This window comes from Haliaeetus albicilla, chromosome 13 (assembly GCF_947461875.1).
Source record: "Haliaeetus albicilla chromosome 13, bHalAlb1.1, whole genome shotgun sequence".
Lineage (NCBI taxonomy): Eukaryota > Metazoa > Chordata > Aves > Accipitriformes > Accipitridae > Haliaeetus > Haliaeetus albicilla.
In genome coordinates, this window is record NC_091495.1 from 20,278,315 (window position 1) to 20,300,738 (window position 22,424).

A 22,424-nucleotide genomic window follows, 5' to 3' on the forward strand; every position below is an offset into this window, starting at 1 on the left:
GTGCTCCATGTGGAGATGAAGGACTTGCACAACAGCAAGACTGACAGGCCAGTACTGACAAATGTTGTTGGATGCCTTTTGGAACAGAAAGATTTCATCAACATAAAGTTATTTTCTTCTGTCAGAGGAAGAAACAAACTTGTAAACAGCAGCAACACAAAAATCTTTGAATATAATTGCCAAGCTTTAAAAAAAAAAAAAAAAAAAAAAATTTAAAAAAGAAAAAAAGTAAAGGCATTCCACTGGCTAAGATGAAAAGACTTTCCAGCAAACAAGATTCCATTCAGGCCAGCATCAAATCAGCCTGTTCCACTTTTGTGTTTTATTTTATAATTAATTTTCTTTACACACACAGCATTTGAAGTTGAAATAACTGGGTCAGGAGACCAGATTTGCAAGGCTGGGATCCTAATGAATACACTATCCATGAGGAAATACAAGGCCAATACAGTGTCCTACATGCCTTTTCCCCATGAAATAAATAACCCATCTCATTTCCCCACAACAGAGTATTTCAGAGGCCCAGTGGTTAGCCAGTCACAAGGTCTGAGCAATTACCACTGTAGTGAGTGGAAAGTTTTAGAGGAGTAGCTACTACAGAAAATAAGGCTTACGACCTCTCAGATGTAGTGGGCATAGTTGTCATAATGTTTGAAACCTCCAACCTGATGGCTTCTCTGAGGTTAAATTGAGTGCCATTCTTCAGACAGCAGCCTCTCAAGGGCTTGATTTTCTGCTACCTTACAGGCTATTTGTAAGCATGGATGTGAAGGTGAGTGGCAGGAACCAGGAGAGCAGAATTCTCTTCTCTAAAGATAGCATCTCAGGCCCACTTTTCCATCACCTAAGTGACTAAACAATGCACAACAAAGTAATGATCCTCTGTCCTAAAACTCAAATAAAGTTCTTCAAAGGCATTGTCACATTTTCACCTTCTTTTGGAAACACAGCTTAGAAATTGGCAATACGGAAGGCATTGGGAAGAGGAGATGAGAGAACAGAGTGAATCTGCAAACAACTCTTTTCTGTCTTTCTTTCACAAGATGATAGCCAAAGACGTGAAAGAGGGAAATATTCAGTGAGATTTGATTTGCTTAATCACAATTCTTTATTGTGATTTGCAAGAACTGAACAGAACTGAAGTGCCCAGAGGATCTGAAATGACAGAGAGAGAAATATCTGTGGGATGCTAAATTTGGAAGTGACTTAACAGTATCTGAAAAAAATAGTCTTTGATACAAGCATCTACAAAACAAAAATGCCAACAGCCCACAAAGATGCCCTGATGTTTTTATTGTTCTGTTTTATTTTGTTTCATTCCATTTTCTGCCTGTGACTTTCTAACTTGACAAAGTTCTTTGGATACAAATTAACTTTCTTGGAGTGCTGTTTGTTACAGTTTCACTTACCTTGATGGGATGCTTAACAGACTTGAAGTTGGCTTGTTTCAGCTAAATAAGCCAAGAAATAAGCAGAAAATAAATCCTATCCTAGGTAGCTATAAACACTACCACCTAGTTTTGAAAGGGACAAACCAGGTATACTTAAGAGCCTTGACAGAACTTAATCGACTTCCAAGTCACATCAAACTCTTCCAGCTCAAAAAACAGTCTCGAAGGTCTGTGATCTTGCTTGTTGTTTTGTTGGATGTGGAAAAGGTTTTTTTTGTTGTTATTGATGAAATTTCTTGCTTCAAAGCAAATTAAATAGGAAATACTAATCATATTTCATAAGATCATATGTCCAGCTGTTTAACTAAATTAATTGCTGTTCCAAATACAAGGACTAATTTCAGGAGAGCAAGACAGCACCTGTATTGGAAAAGAGGCGGGGGGGGGGGGGGGGGGGAGTGTGTTTGTTTGTTTGTAATGCTTAAGGACAAAGCCTGTGTAAGGCCATTTGGAATTTATCTCTTTTCTCCCCATTTGAAGACCAATACATTTCTCTTGAGAAGGGAAGGCATAATTCCTTCTCTTAGAGTAGATGAAGACCAAGAACTGGATCTGCACTTTGAGGAAAAAGAGAGATCATGATTTGTTTTGTCCAAAATACAGCTGAATTCTCAGATCTGAGAATCATTGCACTGACCCAGTGTCTTATGCATGGAGTGTTGGTGGTGCTGATACCAAAGGCACCATCGCATACCACCAATACAGTTAGCTTCACTCTGTAAAGTTAAGCAGGATTTCTTTAACATGGAAAGGAGGAATAAGAGTTACTCATGGGAGGAGAGGCGGGGGCATCAGGAGTCCAGGTCATCTATAGGAAAGGAAAAAGAAGTCTCCTGGTGTTTTCTAACACTCAGATACCTCCTTTTATCATGTCCTTGAATTCAGTCAAATATGAAAAAAAGTAGGCATGTTAACAGGCTAACCCCAAACATACCACTGGAGCTGCCTGGGGCAGAATAAGCCCGCAGAGAGTTACTCTGAGACAATGTATGACTTTGTCTAAATTTTCCTTTGGTTGTGCCTGTGTCACCCTTATTAGATGAGGATCTTCTGTGTCACTATAGTCATTCTTCTCACAGTTCTCAGGAACTAAACACGATAAGCACCCAGTTAGACCAGCAAAGTTGTTGTGGTCAGCCCATAAACAGCCTTTTTAGCAGGAATGTTGCATAAAGGGTGGAACTGTGAATCCTGCTCCAGATAAAAAAAAGCTCATCAGCTGTCCTGCACAGAACTTCTAGATAAAAAACAGGAAGGCACAAAGTGCTACTGTTCCTCAATTGTGTAATGCTGAAGTCATGGTTATGATATTTCGTAAAGGAAGGAAGCCAAGAAAGAAGGCTCTGGTCATACATAAATGATAAGTTCAACCTCACAGCAAAACTCTTTCTCCTGCTTGCTTGCTTGCTTGCTTGCTTCCTTCCTCCTTTCCTTCCTTTTCCTTCCTTCTTGCCTCCCTCCCTCCCTCCCATCTTGCCTGCCTTCCTTCTTTCCTTCCTTCCTTCCCTCCCTCCCATCTTGCCTGCTTTCCTTCTTTCCTTTCTTCCTTCCCTCCCTCCCTTCCTCCCATCTTGCCTGCCTTCCTTCTTTCCTTCTTTCTTTCCTTCCTTCCCTCCCTCCCACCTTGCCTGCTTTCCTTCTTTCCTTCTTTCTTTCCTTCCTTCCCTCCCTCCCACCTTGCCTGCTTTCCTTCTTTCCTTCCTTCCTTCCCTCCCTCCCTTCCTTCCTTCTTTATTTCCTTCCTTCCTTCCTTTCTCCCTCCCTCCCTCCTTTTCTCCTTTCCTCCCCTTCCTTCCCTTCTTTTCCTCCTTTCTTTTTCCTCTTTTCTACTTACACCAGCCCCAGGGTTTTATGCATTTCTTAGTTCCCTTTCTGTAATATGGAAAAGTAAACATAGACTTAGCTTTGATATGTAGGATCAGTCAGATTCCTTGGTATTGTACAGCCCATTACTCTAGATACTGCTAGATACTGCTCAAACAAAGAATGCCAAAAATTTCATCACTATGAGTTTAGTAACATTAAATGAACTTTTTTTCTTTTCTTACTGTTGTGAGTAGAAAAACTGGACGACATCAGATAAAATACAGCAAAGGAGGAGGGTAATAAGATGAGGGAGGAGAGGGTTTCTCCAGCACACAGAAGGTAAGGAAGGATAGGAGAAGACAGCATTGACACCTATTTTCTAACCAGCCTGGCTGGTTCCATGCCAATGATTTTCAGACCAATTTGATTAGAAAGGCTGGTCTTGTTCTGATTTCTTCTGCATCTGTTGTTTTTGTGGCAGCCTTGGAATGGGTATTTACAAAATCCCTATTTGTAACACTGTGTATTTTTTGACACATGCTTTTTATTTGCATGGGAGCAGTATGTCCTAGAGACCTGTGTATGCTATTTTGTGCCAGCTACCACGAAGAAATACCAGGAAGGCTCTCATGCCTCTTTCTAATGAGGAAAGCAAACTATAACAGAAGCCTCTGCTGTATCGGATTTCTCAAGTGTAGATAAGAATAATTATGCAGTAGTGTTCTTTGAACTGAAAAACGCTATGATGCTCATGAGCAAGTGTGAGATGTCTTAAGCTAGTCATTCGTACCTCATATATGCCCTGAAGTTTAACAGTGAATCTCTATCCTTGTGGTAGTTTCTTTAGAGGAGTGCCTATGTTGCTCACTAGTAACAAATGCAGAGAAGAACGATGTTCTGCTCTTGCAAGAAAGAGACAAAACAATCAGCGTGTCTTTGTAAAGTCTAACAGTTATTTCGTGCCCAGTTGCCAGGAAGCTGGACACAAAGGCTTTCCCTTGGCTTGCACTAGACTAAGCACTCCTGCAGTCTTTCATAACTGCAGTCCCAACACAAGCCCTGGCTATGTTCCATCCCCACGTGAGGACAGGATCAGGTCTTCCACTTTGCCCTGGTTTTTGTTCAGGCATGTAGCCCAATGTTTCAGAAAGATATTGAGAAACTCATAACGGATGCTTAGTTTGGACAATGAGGCAATTGTGATCAGTGTGGCAGATCCATCCAGCTCACATGCTGTGCTCTCTCCTGAGACTTTTTAATTATTATTTCATTATTAACATATCTTTAAAACTTTGTTCAGTGCTTATTTGAAGCATGAATAGGACTGGAAGCAGTCCAGCACTTTGCATTTTCATCCTGTTCTGGGATAGGCTCACAGAGGACGGCTGGTACATGGACTGGACTCTGCCCTTCAATTGCCCATGTGGGTGTAAAGCTCCTTGGCAGGCACACTGCAGAGTGTCTTCAGGAAAGTTAGTTAATCTCTGTACATCCAAGAGTGCTGAATGAGGCCTGTAAAGCGTTAAGAGTGAATTCAGCAAAATCTTGAAACAAATGAACAGCTAAATAAGACATGGCTAATCTAGGCTCCCTGTAAGTCAGAAAGGAAGGCAGCAGCAGGGAGGGCAAGAAATTTCTTTGGAATTTGGACTACAGAATTATTCTGTGCCAAACACAAGTGAATGTCTCCATAATGTCTAGAAGACAACTGAAAGACCAGTGGCAACAGTTTCTGTGGATCCTAAAATTGCCTTGAGTAACTGTCTTGAGCCTCACTAGAGTGACAGTGGTCTCTGCAGCTAGATGTAGATGGGTATTATTTTGCCATGGTAGAATAGCACATGCAACTTTGGTTACAATGAAGGGGCGTGACACCACGCAGCATCTTTGCCTAAATATACAAACCTCAAATCTTTAATTCCTTACTGACTACTGGTTCTTCAGATAGCTGCTGAGAAAAGCAAAGAAATCAAACCTTCAGCTGCTGTCTCAGATGTGCAAAAAACCTTACTCTTCATGACCTATGACATGACATGACTGTATCCCAGTAAAGTCCAAATGGAATCATCTCTTATGCAGATGCTCTTATTCCTTTACATTTATTTTATGGTTTCATTTAATTCTGGGCAAGTGTTTCTGTCAACCAGCAGTAGCTACTTCTGAGAGTACAAGGTTGCCTTTGGAGGTGTAAAAGCTGATTTTATACTGGTTTGTATATATATGCCTATATTTGTACAATCTGATAAAACTGGAAAAATACAAGGCTTTAAGTATGCAAAGATATTTCATTTCTTAACTTTCCTGATATGCTCAGCCCCACCATATTCAATTGGATTACAGATGTGGGTCAGGCTTAACATAGTCTTTAAGTGAAATAAAATAACTACAGAACCACAGAACCAGACCCTTCAGTGTAGGTAAGAACATTTACTGGAGAAACATATTAGAGATCCTGAAAAATTTTTTTTAATGCTGGTTAAGCAAATTATAATTTTTTTTTTTCTTTCTGAGGTTGTAATAAATTTTGATCTTTATTCACTTTACATCTAATTAAACTTTTTTGTTAAAGTGAACTTGAAAGGTTCACTGATTGAACAATTACTGCATTTAATATGAAGCTAAAATGCTTTCTGTATTTCAGCCCTCATTATCACTTGCTGTTCAATTAAATTCAGGAAATCCTTTAATTACAGTTATTACAGTTCTATAGGGAGAAGTGATGCTTTATAAAGCTACCGTAATTGTAAACATCAAGCTTTCTTCTGCATCCTTTGAAAACTGTAATTAAAAACACTATTTTGCCTTGCTATCTTGCCTATTGTTTTCATCTGTGTATATGTTACCTTGACATCATACTAATGAGAATAGTTTCAGAACAGATATTTGGCCACATCACAGGTCATTCAAGTCTGTGTTTCTTTCCAAATGGCTTCAGCTTTGGGGAAAAAAAAAAAACCAACCCACAAAACAAACCAATGTTGCGTTAAGTTTTCCTGTTAGTTTCTATCCAGCCTAAAGACTGAATAAAGTCTAAAGTCTAAATGCTTAAGACTGAATTGGATGGAAGAAGATGTTTTGCTACAGAGCAAAGATTTAAGTATAACCTTCTAAACATTTAAATCTGTACCAGCACATATAACTATGTCTAGAAATAACAGCTGACATGAGCAATTATAAGGCCCAGTTACTCACACATCAACGAGTACTGCACAGGTCAAACACTGAAGGCTTAAGACTGTGCAGAGAATCGTTAACGTTTTTGCAACCGTTTGTTGCAAATGCAAATACCCCTGAGACAGCAATTTGGTAAGGGAAAACAAAATTATTTAAACTAGAGGAGTTACTGTAGAAGCAGTATGGTCTATAAAGGTCTGAGTTTTACTCTTAACAGCTCCAGCAATACAACAGCTGCACGGTTCTAAGGCTAAGAGCAACAGAAGTCATTTAGGGAAACACATGTCCTTTGGAAGAGTAGCTGACATGATTCGGGGAAGGGGATCCAGGGAAATTTTGGACACCTTTCATGTGTGAAACAGGTTCAGAACAAGGGCCTCAAGTTCAGCTCAGCAATGGGTGACCATGCTCAGCAGACCCATTGCCCAGACAAGGTGGACCATGGGCCACCAGACGTTTTGCTGTATGGCCCCTTGTCTGTGAAACATTGGAAGTGTGGGGGAATCTAAATTAGGCTGGAAAAGTGAAATATTGTTTTCTTACGCCCCACTTAGTTCCTGTGCCCATCTTCTGACAATGTTTTACAGATTTCACTTGAGACTCAGGCAGGACTGAGGATGAAGTCGTTGTCTGCACCAGAAATGTTCCCCAGCTGAGGATAACTGTGTTTCCTGGTCCTCTGCCTGTCCCTGCTGGGACACGTACCCCGTGTCCAAGTCCTTCGCCGTCTGCATTTCCCACGAAGGCAGCCAGCAGGCAGGGCCAGCCCGCAGGCCTCGGGCTCTACACCTGCCTTTTGGAGGGCCGAGGCAAGGGCGGGGGAAGGGAGACAAGAAAGGCTGTCAGTGCGGGTTTTGCCCTTGCTGCTGAGGGACGCGGGGCTGCCGGGAGCTGCTCGGGGCCCCTGACCCCGGAGGACACGCCAGCGGCGAGCGACCGGCGGGCCGCCGCTGGCAGCGCCTCCCTCCGCCCGCGAGAAGGCGGTGACTACAACTCCCGGCGTACATCGCCGCACCTGCAGCCGCTCTGATTGGCTGTCCCTCCGCCCTCCCCCGCGTGACGGCCCGAGGCAGGCGGCGGCGGCGCCGCAGCCCCCCGCGTGTTGGGGGCCGGCGAGCCGCATGGCGGCGGCGTGGGGGTGGCGCGGCGGCCCCGCGCTCTTGCGGGGGATCCTCGGGGCAGCCTCGGGCCGCGCCTGCAGCTCCGGGGCGCCCGTGAGGGCTCCCTCTGCCGCGGCTCAGGTGAGGCGGGGCGCTGAGGGGTCCGGCGGAGGAGGGCCGTGAGGGGAGGCCGGTGCGGCGCCGCGGGGCGAAATGGAGGGTTTGGGGCCGAAGGTGGGCGCCGGCGCCGATAGCCGGTAACGGGCGGGTGCCGCCGCCGGGGGAGCGCTTGGGAGGCGTGCGGCTGCCGGATGTCGTGCTTGGGGTTTTGAGTCCCGGGCCGGTGCCTTGCACTTAAGATTAAGAAAACGTAGTTCGTGGAGGGGTACTAGTGGTAATCAGGTATCCGCCTGGCGGGGTTCCCGAGGGGAGCTTGGGTTTGAGAGTTCCCCATCCATAATCCCCCACCAGCAGCGTAGGGCACCGCAGCTGGAATCTGCTGGGGTGGACAGCACCGAAACTCTGCCTCGTGTGTTCTAATAGAAATACTTAATTTCGCAACCTGTCCCAGACCGATAGGTAATTCGTATGGTGAACATGACTTGATTATATGGGAGGGGGGGAAGGGGTGTCGACAAAACATGTAGTAATATATAATTCTATGGCCTTACTTTGTTGAAATGTCACCCTGACTTTGAAACTAAGTAGGACATTCAGTCTCTTGGACTGAACCAGTTCTGTGTTCCATCCCAGTCAGAGAAGAAGTTGCACAATGGCATTTGATCTGCCTAGGTCAAAATCAAATGGTTTTGCAGCTTTTGGTGGTTGTGCTCCCAGTGGTCACGCGAGCTTTACAGTGAAGCTGTTTGTTTGTCACTGGCATGAAATCAATAGAGGTGTTGTCCAGATCTAGCTCCTCCTAGTTTAACTTTTGGTCCCCCAGATGGATTTGGTCTCTTGGTGTCCAAATGTGGGAGAAGCAGCTGCACAGAAAGGCAAAAGTTCTACAACTGTCTAGCAGAAATAGGGCATGACATGCAGACTAATCTCAGCTGGGACATGATTTATTGAGTTACTTGCAATTGCATGGCTTGGCTTTAAGAGGCAGAAAATAAGCTAAAACTACTAGTGACAGTCTTGGGTCACCAGAATTGAATGCATTCACTATCACTTATTTACAGAAAGTCAAATGGATTTGTGTGTTGCTTTATTGAATGCTTACTTGGCTTAGGAATCTAGAAAGGTTATTGAGTTTCTTTTGTTTTTTCTAAACCATGTACTTCTTTATAAATTCTGATCAGAATTACTTTTAACTACTTTCTATAAATCAAGTAGTTCTAACATATATTCAGGAATACTTTTGAGAGAGCTTGATTACAGCATCCATCTTGGAAAGCCCTACTGCTTTAGGGGACAAAAGCCACAGTGGTTGGAAGAATGGGATGGCTGATTTGTGTTTGTGGCATAGTAAGTGTGACAAGTGTGCTGGGGCACTGGCTAATACCCTGCAGGGCCTGAGAAGCAAGCTAATACAAAAGCAAAGACAGTGCAAACTTAGCAACTATACACTGATAATGTATTCATTGATCCTTTCTGTTCTTGGTCTCTCCCAGGATTCATCTGTAGAGAGGAGCAATTAGCATTACAGCCATAGGTTACAGTGAAACCTGCTTTCAGATGACAGGATGTTCAAACGTTCAAAACAATTGTGAATACTGCTTGACTATCTTTTGGGTTGGATCTGAAAATGTTCATGGGTTCTGTTTAGTTTCATGTGATTTCAGTTGGGTGCAGGGGGTGCAAAGGGGAGAAGAGAGCGCTAGTCTCTCTGTATTTCATCCCCTTTTAAAATGGTCCTTCCAGCTGTGGAAGGAAGAACTGTGTAACTCAGGAGCTTCAGGAGACAACTGAAAGGCTGTGTCCAAGGCCATCCATTGTAAGCCTTTAGGTTAGGTTACAAACAGTGGGGTCAGTACAGCTGCTGTATTGATATTGTGTGGTGAACTTACATTCTACTTATGGCTTTTTTTAGCCTGTTCCTACATGCTGGTTTTTGAGACAGTGGGAAAATGTCTGCGCGCATGCTATCCATTCTGTATCCTGCATTTGCTATCTTTCATAACACTTTCTATGAATGCTCCTAAGTGACTCCCTCAAGCAGAAACAATAGCTTTTATTCATGGTTTGAATGTCCATTAAGTCCTTATAATGTTTTCTATATGAAATATGTGGTGAAAATTGATGTAGTTATAAAAGTGAAATGGTACTGATTAGAAGACCTGACTGGGCAAATCAGAGGCTGTGAAAATTTATGTCAGTTTTGAAGGTGAAATCAGATATACCTAGGAAGCTGATCCTAAATTGTTTACAAATAAACCCCAGAACTCGATCAGTTTATTATTGGACTGGTTAGTCCACATGTTTGAGCCTGTTTGTATCTTAGTATTTAAGATACAGTTGTCAGTCTTGGAGATGTGCACAGGGTGGAATCCCTTTTTCTAAGACTAGATAAGGGCAGGTAGTGACAGGCACTCTGAAAGCAGTGTTTTTGTGGTTGGTTGGTTGTGTACAAGCATTTCTTGACTAATTCACATTTAACAAAGGAAAATCTGATGCCATCCTGTCATCTTGTACACATGATGATACATGTCCAAATTATATTCTTGAATAAAAAAAATCATATAGGATTACATATTTCTACTACAAAACTGTATTTTCCAGTACAATAGAAAAAGTAATTTGTACTACTTTTTTTTTTTTTTTTAATTGTAAGCTGGAAGTTTACATGCAAAATCCCCAGCTTTTTGAAACAAAGAAGGAAGGTGAGAGGACTCTTAAAATAGTGAGGCTTGGGAGCAATAATGTTAAGAAAATAAGCTTTTTTTTTTTTTTTTTTTTTTTTTTTTAATCCTGCTCTAGATGTATCATTTCCAGTAAAGGTCTTTGGCATCCTGATACAAAGTTTCATTTCAGCTTCCTCCATCTGTTCATGTAGATCCTGTAATTCAAACATAACCACCTGAAATTTTCTGTGGCCTCAATGAAGTCTTCACTACTGGGATAAAGGGGAGAGCCCAGCTTGTCTAGAGGGACCTCATATGGACCTTATTCTTGGCCAGTCATGTCTAAAGCTTTCTCTGTCCTGGAGCTCCATTTTGCGGGTAGCTGGTCAAAGTCTCTGAGCAGCACTCTCTGTGCCAGTAACCAGAACTGTAGCTTGCTCTTTGGGGTCAACTGTTGGGCAGCAGCTGCTGAGCCTTCAGAAAAACATTTGTCTTGGATTTCTCAGCTCAGACCTCATTCTGGCACTTGGCCTACTTAGACCCATTTCAGCCTCTGTGGTTGTCTAATTTCCAGGTTAAACAAGGACACTATGTGACCGCTTCCCTGCGGACTAAGATATTAAAGGTGAGGCATGAAACAGAAGAGCTTTTGCCGAGTTGTGTCCATGATGCTAGCGTGGCAGCATTAGGTACTACAGTGAGGTGGCAGCACTGATGCACAAACCCAACAGGATTGCAGGAGCTGAAAGAGCCAGTGGGTGCAGGAGCAGCGATAACAGTGTCGTAAGTACACAGGTTGTGGTGGTCCCCGAGACCTGGGCTGAAGAAGTGTTTGCAAGCATTACTTTTCCATAGTGCACAAATATCACTGGGGATGAGGTGAAGGTGGAAGGGTAGAGCAAGTATAGTACTCGATCTTCAGCTTGATAAATAGATGAGAGCTCTGTTCTCTTCCCCGTTGTGTTTAACTGAGCCTTTCCAGTATCTTGTCAGTTTATGGTGTTCCTGGTGGTTATTAATACCTCTGGTGACAGTTTCCAATTGTGCTGTGTTGTTAGAAGAGTTTTCCTGGAAATCACAGGTGAATTGGCAGATCTGAAGGGTTGACAGCTTGTCAAAATATAGCTGCTAGGTGCAGTCATCTAAGCTCTTATTCTTTCAGTACCAGTATAGAACATGAGATTGACAGCCCGGAGAGTGAAACTGTTTTTGCACAGATCAGATAAAGCACACTCTGTGACAGTGCATACTCCTCCAATGTGTAGAAGTATCTCCTGTCAACTGCAGAGAGAGGGGAGTGGGGACATGGGGATTATAACCATTGCTTTTGAGTGTAAAAGTTATGTGGTTGGGCATTAATAGGTTAAAATGCCAACAATTGCCCATCTTTTCCAACTGGAGGGAACTGAATAACCCTGTCTCTGTAGCCTGGGAACTGTAGCAGGCAGCTTTTGCTTTCTCCCTGCTCCAACAGGTCTCATACAGGCTGCAAGTGACTAGGTCCAACCTCACCCTGTTCTTCCCCTTTGGAAAATCCTACTTGCACAACTACCTGAGAGAGTGCTTCATCCTTGCCCTGAGTTACCAGGAAGGCAGCTGAGTTTCCATCTCTGATATTTGGCCTTCCCTGTGGAAGTGATAAAAATATGAGTCAGTGCTGGGTGCAATAGCAGTTTTGGTAATACAGGATCCATTCCCACTGGAGCTCAAGCTGATGCTACTGAACTCCTCATGGGTGTCTCCTAATTCCTCCTTGCTGACATCAAACTGGACAGAAACTGAACAAACAGCTTAAAAATTCCATCTCCAGTCATTCTTTCCTCCCAGACAAACCCATCTCTGTACATGACAAGAAGTTGACAGAAAGAAGCTCTAGCAGCTCTGGAAAACTTTTTTTCTTTTCCCCACCCCAACACCCACTATTTTGCAGCAAGAGAGCAAAAGTTAATTATTTCCAACAGGAATTTTTAAGTATATTGACACCAACTGCCTGCTAAGTGCCTGGTTTTTTAATGCTGTTTCTTTACAGTTCACTTTAGAGTAATTAATGAAGGGCAGTATTATTCTTCCAGTAAGTCCTCTTACTTTAGCTTCCTTGCCTGTAACAGCCACCCAGGTGGATGGCAAACCACAAACAGAACTGTTGTCTCCTACGTCCCACTCCAGTGGTGGCTCCTTCCTGAAAATAGGAAATTACTTTAAGCATGTTATTGTCCTTGAAAGTATGCAGTTTTGGCATCAATTACATACGATCATTAAAGGCTCCCTCTCTTGCTTTCTTTCTGTCAGGGAGGATAACTTTTCCCTTCTTTCCCCTCCCTGTAATGCACACTCTAAAACAGGGAGACAGGAGGTTCATACTGTTCTGTCTTCAAGTGGAGTGGGTAAGGAAGCTTTATCGTGAAAAAGGTGCAAAAATGAGTTATTGAGAAAGAAACAGGAGAGGAGTGTTCCTAGAAGAAAGGCTCAAATAATTTTAATAAGCATGGGAGTGCTTTCCCTCTCAAATGGGAACACTTTTCCAAAATAATAGGAAGGAGAACATCAGAAATCCAACCAGGCCAAGAAAGCAGTGAAATTTTCAAGAAAAAATACTTTTGTGTTGTGTTTTTTCTGAGTTTGGCAGTATTTAAAATATCTTTAGATTTAGTCTATTCAGCGGTGAGTTTTCTAACTGGGGAAGAAGCAGAAATGAAGTATGGGTATTTAGCTGGGCTCTTCAACTTAACCCTGCTTGTATTCTGAGAAGCTCTCATAATAAGTACAACAGAGCCAGCATTTCTAACAAACCAAGCTCCCAAATTGGGATTTCTTGGGGAAACTAAAGCTGTGCGGAGCTCACAAACAACCCGGATGTGCCCAGGCTGGAGCATTTCCCTGAGGAGATTAAAAACCAGATGACTTGTTCTGCCTGTGCATGTCGGAGAAGAGGGAGATGTAAGAATGTGTGTAAGTGTGAGCAGCACGTGTGGCTTTGGAGAGGTTGCCACCGACCCCTTTGGTGCTGCGGGGAGGGAAGGCCAGGCCTGGGGAGGGCTGGCCTTGCACCCCTTATCCCTCTGCTCTTGTGGCCACCGCTACAAAATGGAAACTGAAAGAGATTGCTTTGTTCTGGCAGAAAAGCAATTACGTGGAAACTAGTACTGCTGTTTTATCAGGGGTAAACAGATGCTTTCTGGGCTTTGAAACAGCCACTTTGTGTCTCCTTTATCTTCTCTAACCCCCCCCCCACTGCCAGGGAAGTTCTTAGAGATCTTCTTATCTAACCACAAAGCTGTTTGGATCAAGAAGTGTAGTGGATTGTTTAAAGGCTAGTGGAAAGATTATGCTGCCAAGAAAGACTGCTCCTGCTTAGAAGTTTAGCAGCAGCCCTGGTGTTAGCACAGCTGGAATCAAAATTGCTGCAGCTGCTGATGGCTGAAGTTGGGCCTCTTCCCCAGACAACCTTTGCTGTCTGCCTGATCTGGTCACTGAGGGTGTCCTCTCTGTCTTCCACCCACCTGCAAATCTTTCTTAAAAATGCTTTCAGAATAAAATGTTTTGAGGAAGTATACCTGGGTGTTTCAACATTTTAGCTGACCATTTCCAAAGTTCTTGCAAGGGCTGTTTCAAAATACTGTGCAGGGTTAACTCCTATGGTTACTAGCAATGACCAGACACGGGGAGATGATGGCTACAGCTATGTATGTTTCTGCCCAGTCCCTTGGCATCATCCCATACATGCCAATTTTAGTATGTCTGGAGATTTCATAGGTCTGTTTTTCACTAGATGGAAATCATGACTTCTGTTCAGTTATGCAGTTTGAATACTAGCTACTGTGTCATTTTGTCCAGTTCCTCATTCTACATCTTAAATTTACATCAAAACTTTATTTAATCCTTTGCCTGCTGCAGCCTATCAAGACTAGCCAGCATGATTTTGACTTGAGGCACAATTCTGCAGCTGACTTTTTGCCTCCCTCATGTTTTTTAACTTTGTGAACACGTTGTATCCAGAAATGATATTGTATGTGCTCTTTCACTGGAGATGAAATTCACTGTAAGTACAGGAATCCCTTAGCTTTCTTCCAGTTTTCTTAGCTGGCTATTAAGTGTCTGTGTGTGGTTAACTAACTAGGACACAGTGAAGGTAGTTCCTTTAATTATTTGATTGTGTTTTCTCTGTTTCATTTTGTGAAGCTATGCAGCTGGCCTCTGTTAGAGTTATTAAATTGTCCTCCTACAAAATGTTAATTTAACTGTGATACAGTAGATGAAAAGACACCAGACTTGGCAGAGTTTGGATGATGATGTTTGTGGACGTTTGTGTGTAGTGCCTGAACCAAGTATCCAGCTGATTAAAGTATGTTGGTAAACTTTTGCTTTTCTGCAGTACTGTGATAAGAGTTGGTTCAGTCAGTGTATGTTTCGCTCAGGGTATGGAAATATTTTCCAAAGGTAGCAGAGTGGTTTCAGCTGTGCTTTACAGGTGCAGAGAAGCAGAACTACAACATGGTAATTTGAAAGTCATGGGCTAAAGGCATTGGGACTCCCTGCATTTAGACCTTGCTATAACCAAGTGTTATAGTGTTGATGGTGTTGATGTTCTGGTGTTGATGGTAGTGATGTTTTAAAGATGCTTGGTATAAGCTTGAACTGTATTCATTTCCAGTAGCAGCTACTAATTTGGGATATTTAATTTGATATCTAAAGTGATCAGCTCTCATTCAGTACTTCCTGAAAATTGTGTTGCTCTAGAATATGTTACATTGTGCTTTAAAAAAACCCAAAATTGTAAATAGAAATCACTTTTAGTAGTCACTTCATTAAAGTTAATAAAGACATTATTAAAATTCTGAAACTTTTTATGCAGGCTTGAACAGGTGGAGTGTTCAGGATCATACATGTCTATTCTAGTCCCACTGTCCCTGTATTATTTATTATAATTTAAATGAGATAAGCTTTTTGGAAGTATTCTGTTGTATGGATTTGGGCAAGAAGACCTTGTTGGAAATGTTCTTGAACCAGACATCACAAAACATAATTGTACATAGAAATAATTTGGGTTTGCTATTAACAAGATGTTATGCCTTACACATGAAAGTTGGTAGGGACACATGCAGAGATGCAGTGTTTCATCAACTTCTAGCTTTCTTGCACTGAAATGCAGGGAGGGACCCTTTTATATGATTTCATTTATCTGAGGGCTCTAGTGAGATTGGGTGGTCCTGGATCATTGATTCTGGAAAGTGAAGAGACAAGCAATTGAAAAAAGCTGCTTCCTATTCTGCACAAAAAGCCTGAGGCACCTGTGGCAAAGAGCCTGTATCTTAACATGCACAGGGAAAATTACAGTACAGTTCCATGTAGTTAAGTACGGTGTGAAACTTAATAAATGGCCAGGTTTTACCATAAAGACAAGTCATGGGTTTTTCTTGTGCAGCTGTCCCTGTTGGGGAAAAATGGAATAATATTATCAGTTGAGTTCAAAGTTAATATTTATACAGCAAGTTGATAGGATAACTATTCAAATACTTAGCACTTGCTTGTTTTCATTACAGGAACTGCAAAGCTCAGAAAGAGGACGCTTTCTACTGCAACATGCTGTTCCCTTCTCTGCTTTTTTGACGGACAGCTTTGGGCGTCAGCACAATTACTTGCGAATTTCTTTGACTGAGAAATGCAACCTCAGGTGTAAGTGTCTGCTTGCTTTCTTGCACAAAGCTCTTATGCACCATATTGTGCAAAGGCCAAGAACTGAGTTAGGGTACTTATTGCTGTGTTGGCCCTGCGCTGTTTCTTGTCTTCACAAAGTAATGTTAAAGGTTAAATAGAGACTGATTTGGGGCTGAGTGGCTGGTGGGATGGGGAAGCAGGAGCAAGCCTAGGGATCTGCCAGAGATGGGGGGGAGTGACAGGTCTTTCATTGGACTTGGTGTGGTTTGGATGATAGTACTTGTGGATGTTTGTATGCTGTACACAAAGTGTGTGATAAGCATGAGCTCCTACCTAGGCATTCCCACAATTAGGTCTGCAAAGTTTGTGGCAATGTCCCAGTACTTGCCTGTTCAATTTGGTGTCTCTGAATGCAGGTTAGATAGAAATAAGATCAGCTTTTCCTTCAGTTTGGATCTATTGTAATTTTGAGACCTATCAAATGAGTCTTGGGTTGTCTTCTGAAGGAAAACAGGAAGTTGGTAGGAGATTGCTTGTAAGATTTGGTGTATGATCTTCTCTGTATTTCAGAAAAGCAGAGTTGTTTGACATCCATTAAAGACAGTTGCACTTGGTGCATTTTGACCATCAATACCAGATTAATTGCTGCTGGTTATTTTTTCCCCCATGTATTTCTGTATTCTGTGTTTCAGGTCAGTATTGTATGCCAGAGGAGGGTGTTCAGCTGACCCCTAAATCAGAGCTACTTACTGCTCAGGAGATAATCACCCTAGCCAGACTGTTTGTGAAAGAAGGTGTAGAGAAGATCCGACTGACAGGAGGAGAGCCACTTATCCGTCCTGATGTGGTTGATATTGTGGGTGAGTTCCCAATAAATACAGTGTGTTTCAAAGTGACTTGCTATATATTGATCCAAGAACTACGCTTATAACTATCTACTAATACAGTCCAGCAACGTGGGGAATAATTATACATTAAATGACAGTCCTTTTTACTAACATTGTGAAATGCAAGGTAGCTCCTTTCAGAGAACGTCCACTTCTGCTCTCCTGCTTGGATGGAACGTATATCTCTTCATATTATAACAGCTGAACTTAGCATTGTCTTCATATTCAACATCTACTAGAACAGCTTGCAATAATGGAGCCTTGGGGTGAAAAATCAAGTATTGATGTGACCAGGTCCTCACTGGGGAGGAACAGTTGATACATGCTTACAAACAAAACAGGTTTTCTTTTGGATTTGGCGGGGGGGGGGTGGGGGGGTGGGGGGGTGTTTTGTGGTTTTGTTTTGTTTCCTTGATAACAGACGTCACTTGCTTGTCTGTGTTTAATAAGGAATGGTGGAAATGCCTATTTTTTTACAGTTATTGATGAAGGCTATTACTTCAATGGACTATAAATTACTCGGTATTGTATTGACTGACCGTGCCTGTTCTTTCCTTGAGCCAGGTGTTTTTTCCCTTGTCCAAAGTCTCATATGTTATGGACATTGCAATAGCTTTGTGTAGTGGCAATGTATTCGATTAAGGCTATGTAGGTGGGAGCACTTTGGTGTATTGTAGGCAACAGAACTTGTCTGTTTCTGCATGTGTGAGTACTCTTATAAGTACTGAAGATAAGAAAGGGTTAATATGGAAGATGAAGGTCTTGAAAGTGGAGTAACTGTCTACTGATACACTGAGCTTTGGTGCAGAAAACAGTTGGTCTCTGCTCCTGCTCTGTTTTGCTCAGGATTTGGACAGCCTTTATGGTCTTTTCCAAAGGAAGCAGCAGAGCAGTGTAGTATGTAGAACTGACCTGTTTATAGCTGGAAAAGGTACGGCTACAGTGAGCTGGCTTGAGTTTCCTTGAACCTTGATTGTGAGGAGTCCTGAAACTGCACTAACTTCATCTTTTTGGAAGTCTGGAATACCATTCTCTAGGGCATTTTGCCCGTGCATGATAGGTTATTTTTTTATTTAGGATTGAGAGAGCTGTGTGCCTTTCAAGAGACCTGTTTCTTTCAAGAAGGCATTCCCCATTTCTAGTAATAATAGATATAATTATTTTTAGATGGCTTGTGCCAGCCAAAAGGGGGGCAGAGTTACAAAATAAGTTGTATTTTAAAATACAGTGAAGCTTTACAGTTCAGCATGTAGCATTGGCATGAAAATGAGTTGAAAACAACAATATCAGTTCAGTGCAGAACTTTCCTAGTGTATTTACCTTTTTGATTTATCAGCAGTAGCTGGTGGCTTTTTATACACTCATCAGCTACTCTGATGTTAAGAGTGTAAGTTGAGCAGCCAGGTCACTGCAAAATAATTATCACATTGCTGCAGTCCTGAAGTATTGATATTGGAAGGATAGAAAGTTTGGGTGTTTTTTGTTTTTCTTTGTTTTACAGCAGTGATAGAATTCTCAAAGGTTTATTTCTGTGGCTGAAAGAGGGAGACAGATCTTTTTGAACTACTGGGCTTTCATTATTCTGCCTGTGTTCATGTTCACAGCTGAACTTTGACAGATTCTTCGTGATCATTTTAATGGATGACAAGAGAGATCTTGGGGTAAGGGTAATGGATGTTAAGATGATTGTCCTGTTGCAGTAGTTCATTTTGTCAGGAATTTGTATTAGCCTCACAGGTTTTTTCTAAGGCATGTTGAAAATTGGCAATTTAAACCTATGAACACTTTTTGTCTTCTCAGACTTTGGTGTTACTTTATGGTGCACAAGTTTGGGATCAAGATAAAAGTCTCAAAACTAAATAGATCACATGTAACAACTATGAGGAAAACTCATTGGAGGGAAAACAAGCCCAAAAATGTCCTCTGCAGAATTTGAGTTAGGCACCTTTATTGAAGCCATTTTAGCACAATGTACTGGTTTGGGCTGGGACAGAGTTAATCTGGATTTCTAGATGGTTTATAGAAGCTGGCTACAATATCTCAGGTGCTGAATAGGGTTGAGATTTAAGTTAGGTTTGTTTTCAGCAAACCTTGTTCTTAATCATAAATGGTCTGTGAAATACCAATAAAGCTCAAAAATATTAATGCTGTATTACTATTACTGTATTTTTCTAATATTCAAGTTCAAACTTTTTTAGTCTTTCAGTGAGCAAATGTGACTTGAAGCTACTGTAGGAGACTGTGTTATTCAGAGACCTGCTACAGTTCTTTAGCTTATTTCAAATGTTCTTTTAACACATGCACATACATAAACTATGACTCAGCAACACTGACACTTGCTGAAAGCTGAATCATGTCCTGGCAACTGCTGAAAACATATGTTTGAGACTTTTCTGAAGCAGCTGATAGTGGAATATAGAATCCATCTCCTTTGAGATACTCAAAGTTTAAAATAGCACCGGATATAAACTGTGTGATAGCTGTTTATTATTAATAGTCTAAGAAGTACACATCTGCACTGACGAAATCATTTTCCATGGGGTGGGGGACAGACAGCTAGATGCCTTTTTATAGCAACATACACATTTCGATTAAGAGATACACATACCTTTTCTGGACTCAATCAGAAGCGCAGTTGAGGAAATGATTGGAAGAGAATATATAAGCAACTTGTCTATTTAAGAAGATGCTCCTGATCCTAAAGGAAAAAGTAAATGTAAAAGGGTTTACCTGATGGCTTGAACCTGACATAGAAGCTTTTAGCTTCATGCTATTGAATGATAGTATTTGTTCTGTTTCCTTTTCTACTTAATAGTTTTATCAGTTGCCTTTGCTTGTGCTGATTGTTGCTAAAGCAGTGACCAAAGGTCAGCAAACAGACTTAATACAGGTACAAGGTGAGTTACAAAGTTATGAAATCTCTTTAATACCTTTTGAATTTAGAGGTCCACAAGCCAAGAAACTAAGCAACTGCAAATGTTCCACTTAGCTTGCACTAATAAGGCAGAGTGTACTAACTGGTCCTTTTTAATTAGTGTTAAGTCTCCATCTCTTAAGTTCTCACAGTGGGCTTCTATCCAATTTCTTATTACAGATGGTTCCACATATTAGTGTATTTCCAGTGCCTCATCTGTATCTCCTCCTGTCTGATGGGGAAGAAGATGCATTGATAACAGCTGCCTGTTAATGCTGCCTGCATTAACTGACCCAATCAGCTGGTGCTACTTTTTTTTTAATTTTTCCATTTTAGGCTGCAGCATGGCTTTGGTTTCATTCAATGCCTTTATGCATTTTACATTTCTAGCAATGAAGCCTGTATGACAGCTAATCTTTTTTTCTCTGTTGTTAGGAGGTTGACCATTTTGTGCGTTGAGGCTGTAAGTTAAAGTAGTGGTGTTCCTACACTATCCTATGCTCTCACAAAGACTAGGCTGCTAGTGGTAGCTAGTGTTAAACAATCTTTTGCAAACTTGGACCAATAGCACTCATCCTCTAGGAGGAGGTTATTCCTGGTCAGTGGGGAGGATTTTGAGAGGTGAATGCCAGAAAAATCTAGTTCTTATTAAAGATTGCTCTTTTGTTATAACCTCAGGTTCCAAATATCTTTATGGGGCTCTTAAGCATGTTGCAAAATGCTGCTGCTGTAAATTTCAGAATCTTTGGTGTGACCCAGCTTGTTCCATTCCAGAGTTTTTGAGAATAGCTGGGAAATGAGATAAAGCAGAAGTAAAGCCCTTACCAACATGAACAAACAGAGGTAAAACAGGGAGGGAAGAAGGGACTGTGAAATATTCGTGCTGTAAATAAAGCTGCATCAAGAGTAAGGGTTCTTCAAATATTTCTCAGCAAATTAGGGTGGAGACTATGAGAGAAGGGAGGAGGGAGAATAAGAAAATACTTCGCCATGGCTCTGCTTCTGCAAGTGGTTTATGAGGGTTTTTTCCTATTTGTTATTGTACTGATAACTGGAAGTTTGAAAGCCTGCCTGCTGGAGATCTGGTATGCTGAGGATTTCTGCATTTGGCTTATGAGAAGGCAGCTATTTTCTGAATCTTAATCTCATATTAACTGTTTCTTATGTAGTTTTCTTTTGTTAGCCATTTTTTAGTGTCTTGCATAAGCCCTCTTCAACTGTCTGGGCTACCACTGTGGGTAATGGAAATATTTCAGTTGTCAAGTGCAAGTGTTCTGTCCCTTGGGTGTTGTTGCCTTGGATTCTCTATAATGGTCTAATATGTTGACCTTATCCTGTTTAGTTAGGAGTATATGTGGTATTTCTTTCAGCAGTTTAAAGTCGCTACTGCTGGCAGCTACCTCTGGGTTAGAACTGGTTTTTGGTAAAGCATAGTAGGATAAATGTTGCTAGATAAATGCAGCTAGTTCAGGTGTCAGGTGTGAAAGGGATGGCTTGCTGCTTATTATTATTGCAGAACACAGTATTCAGTTTGCAAAGCTAGATTGAGGAAAAGAAGGTAAACAAAATCAGAGGCCTTCTCCCAACAATAAAGTAGCTATTTATTCTAAGAAATGAGAACAAAATTAGTGTGTACTTTCAGTGTTCTTTATAACCAATTTTGCTTGCAATATACTACTCTTTCATACCTTTTGAAATGGATTTGTGCTAAAATGGGTGTCTCAAACTGATACAGCTGGAAGCAGGCTGAAGCACTGAAGTGTCCCTGTTTTCCTCACACCCTCAGTGATATTTTCTTTCTTTGTTTCACAAATCTTCTTTTGGGTTTTCTGTGTAACTTAGAGTTGAATTACTTCTTTTTAAGTGTTCTTTTTACTTTTTATTTTCCTAGGTCAACTGTACAAGCTAGAAGGGCTTAAAACCATTGCTGTCACAACCAATGGGATCAACTTAACCAGACTGCTGCCCCGACTGAAGGAGGCAGGAATGAATGCCATTAACGTTAGCCTGGATACTTTGGTCCCAGCTAAATTTGAGTTCATTGTCCGGAGGAAAGGTACATGCTTGTCTTCAAAGGCAACTGTGTTAATACTTACCGTAATGTTGTGAGTTGTTTGGTATGTCTTTCACACTCAGTTACTTTGAGAGGGGAGTGAATTGCTATCCTTCTGAGGCTAGGAAAAATAGTCTATACTAGCTTATTTGGTAGTGACTCTTTTTCCTTCTTTCTACAACCCTTAGGCAGGTAGAGCCCCTTTAGTTGGAGGAATAGAAGATGCTCAGCTCACCACGGTCAGTGGGACTGTGACTACAGCTGCCAGTAACTGGCTGACTACTGATTAGTCATGGATATCAAGAGGACTCTCCAAATCTTGTGTTGGTCTCGTGTGCTGCTGTTCTTTAATACCGTTCAAAAAAGAGATGTTCCCGCTAATAGCAGCCAGGGACTAAGATGCCATAAGAACTGAGCTTCTTGTCACGAATAGCATCAGTTTCTGGAATTTATATTTGGGGCATGCTAGCAGTGGTCTCAATTGTGATTAGTGATGTTCCCTACCTCCACTACTTTTTGATAGGAATAAATATAAACCATGCCTGAGGTCATTTGAGGAGGGGTGTCAACTTTCTAACCTCTCTGATTGAAGTAGTAATTC

The 22,424-nt window shown here is 41.6% G+C and overlaps 1 protein-coding gene across 4 annotated transcripts in view; it reads left to right on the top strand.

Moving 5' to 3' along the window:
* The first annotated feature begins 7,489 nt into the window (after positions 1-7,489).
* Positions 7,490-22,424, top strand: part of MOCS1 (molybdenum cofactor synthesis 1) — a 34,088-nt gene continuing 19,153 nt past the window's right edge. For 2 of the 4 annotated variants that reach the window (XM_069800365.1, XM_069800366.1), the window contains exons 1-4: positions 10,922-10,939; positions 15,855-15,987; positions 16,662-16,829; positions 21,662-21,826. In XM_069800365.1, coding sequence (XP_069656466.1) covers positions 16,673-16,829; positions 21,662-21,826 — 322 coding nt within the window. In that variant the 5' untranslated portion in view covers positions 10,922-10,939; positions 15,855-15,987; positions 16,662-16,672. Of the gene's footprint in view, positions 7,673-10,888; positions 10,940-15,854; positions 15,988-16,661; positions 16,830-21,661; positions 21,827-22,424 lie in introns of those variants that run through there. The other 2 variants (XM_069800368.1, XM_069800367.1) reach the window with 2 other exon arrangements.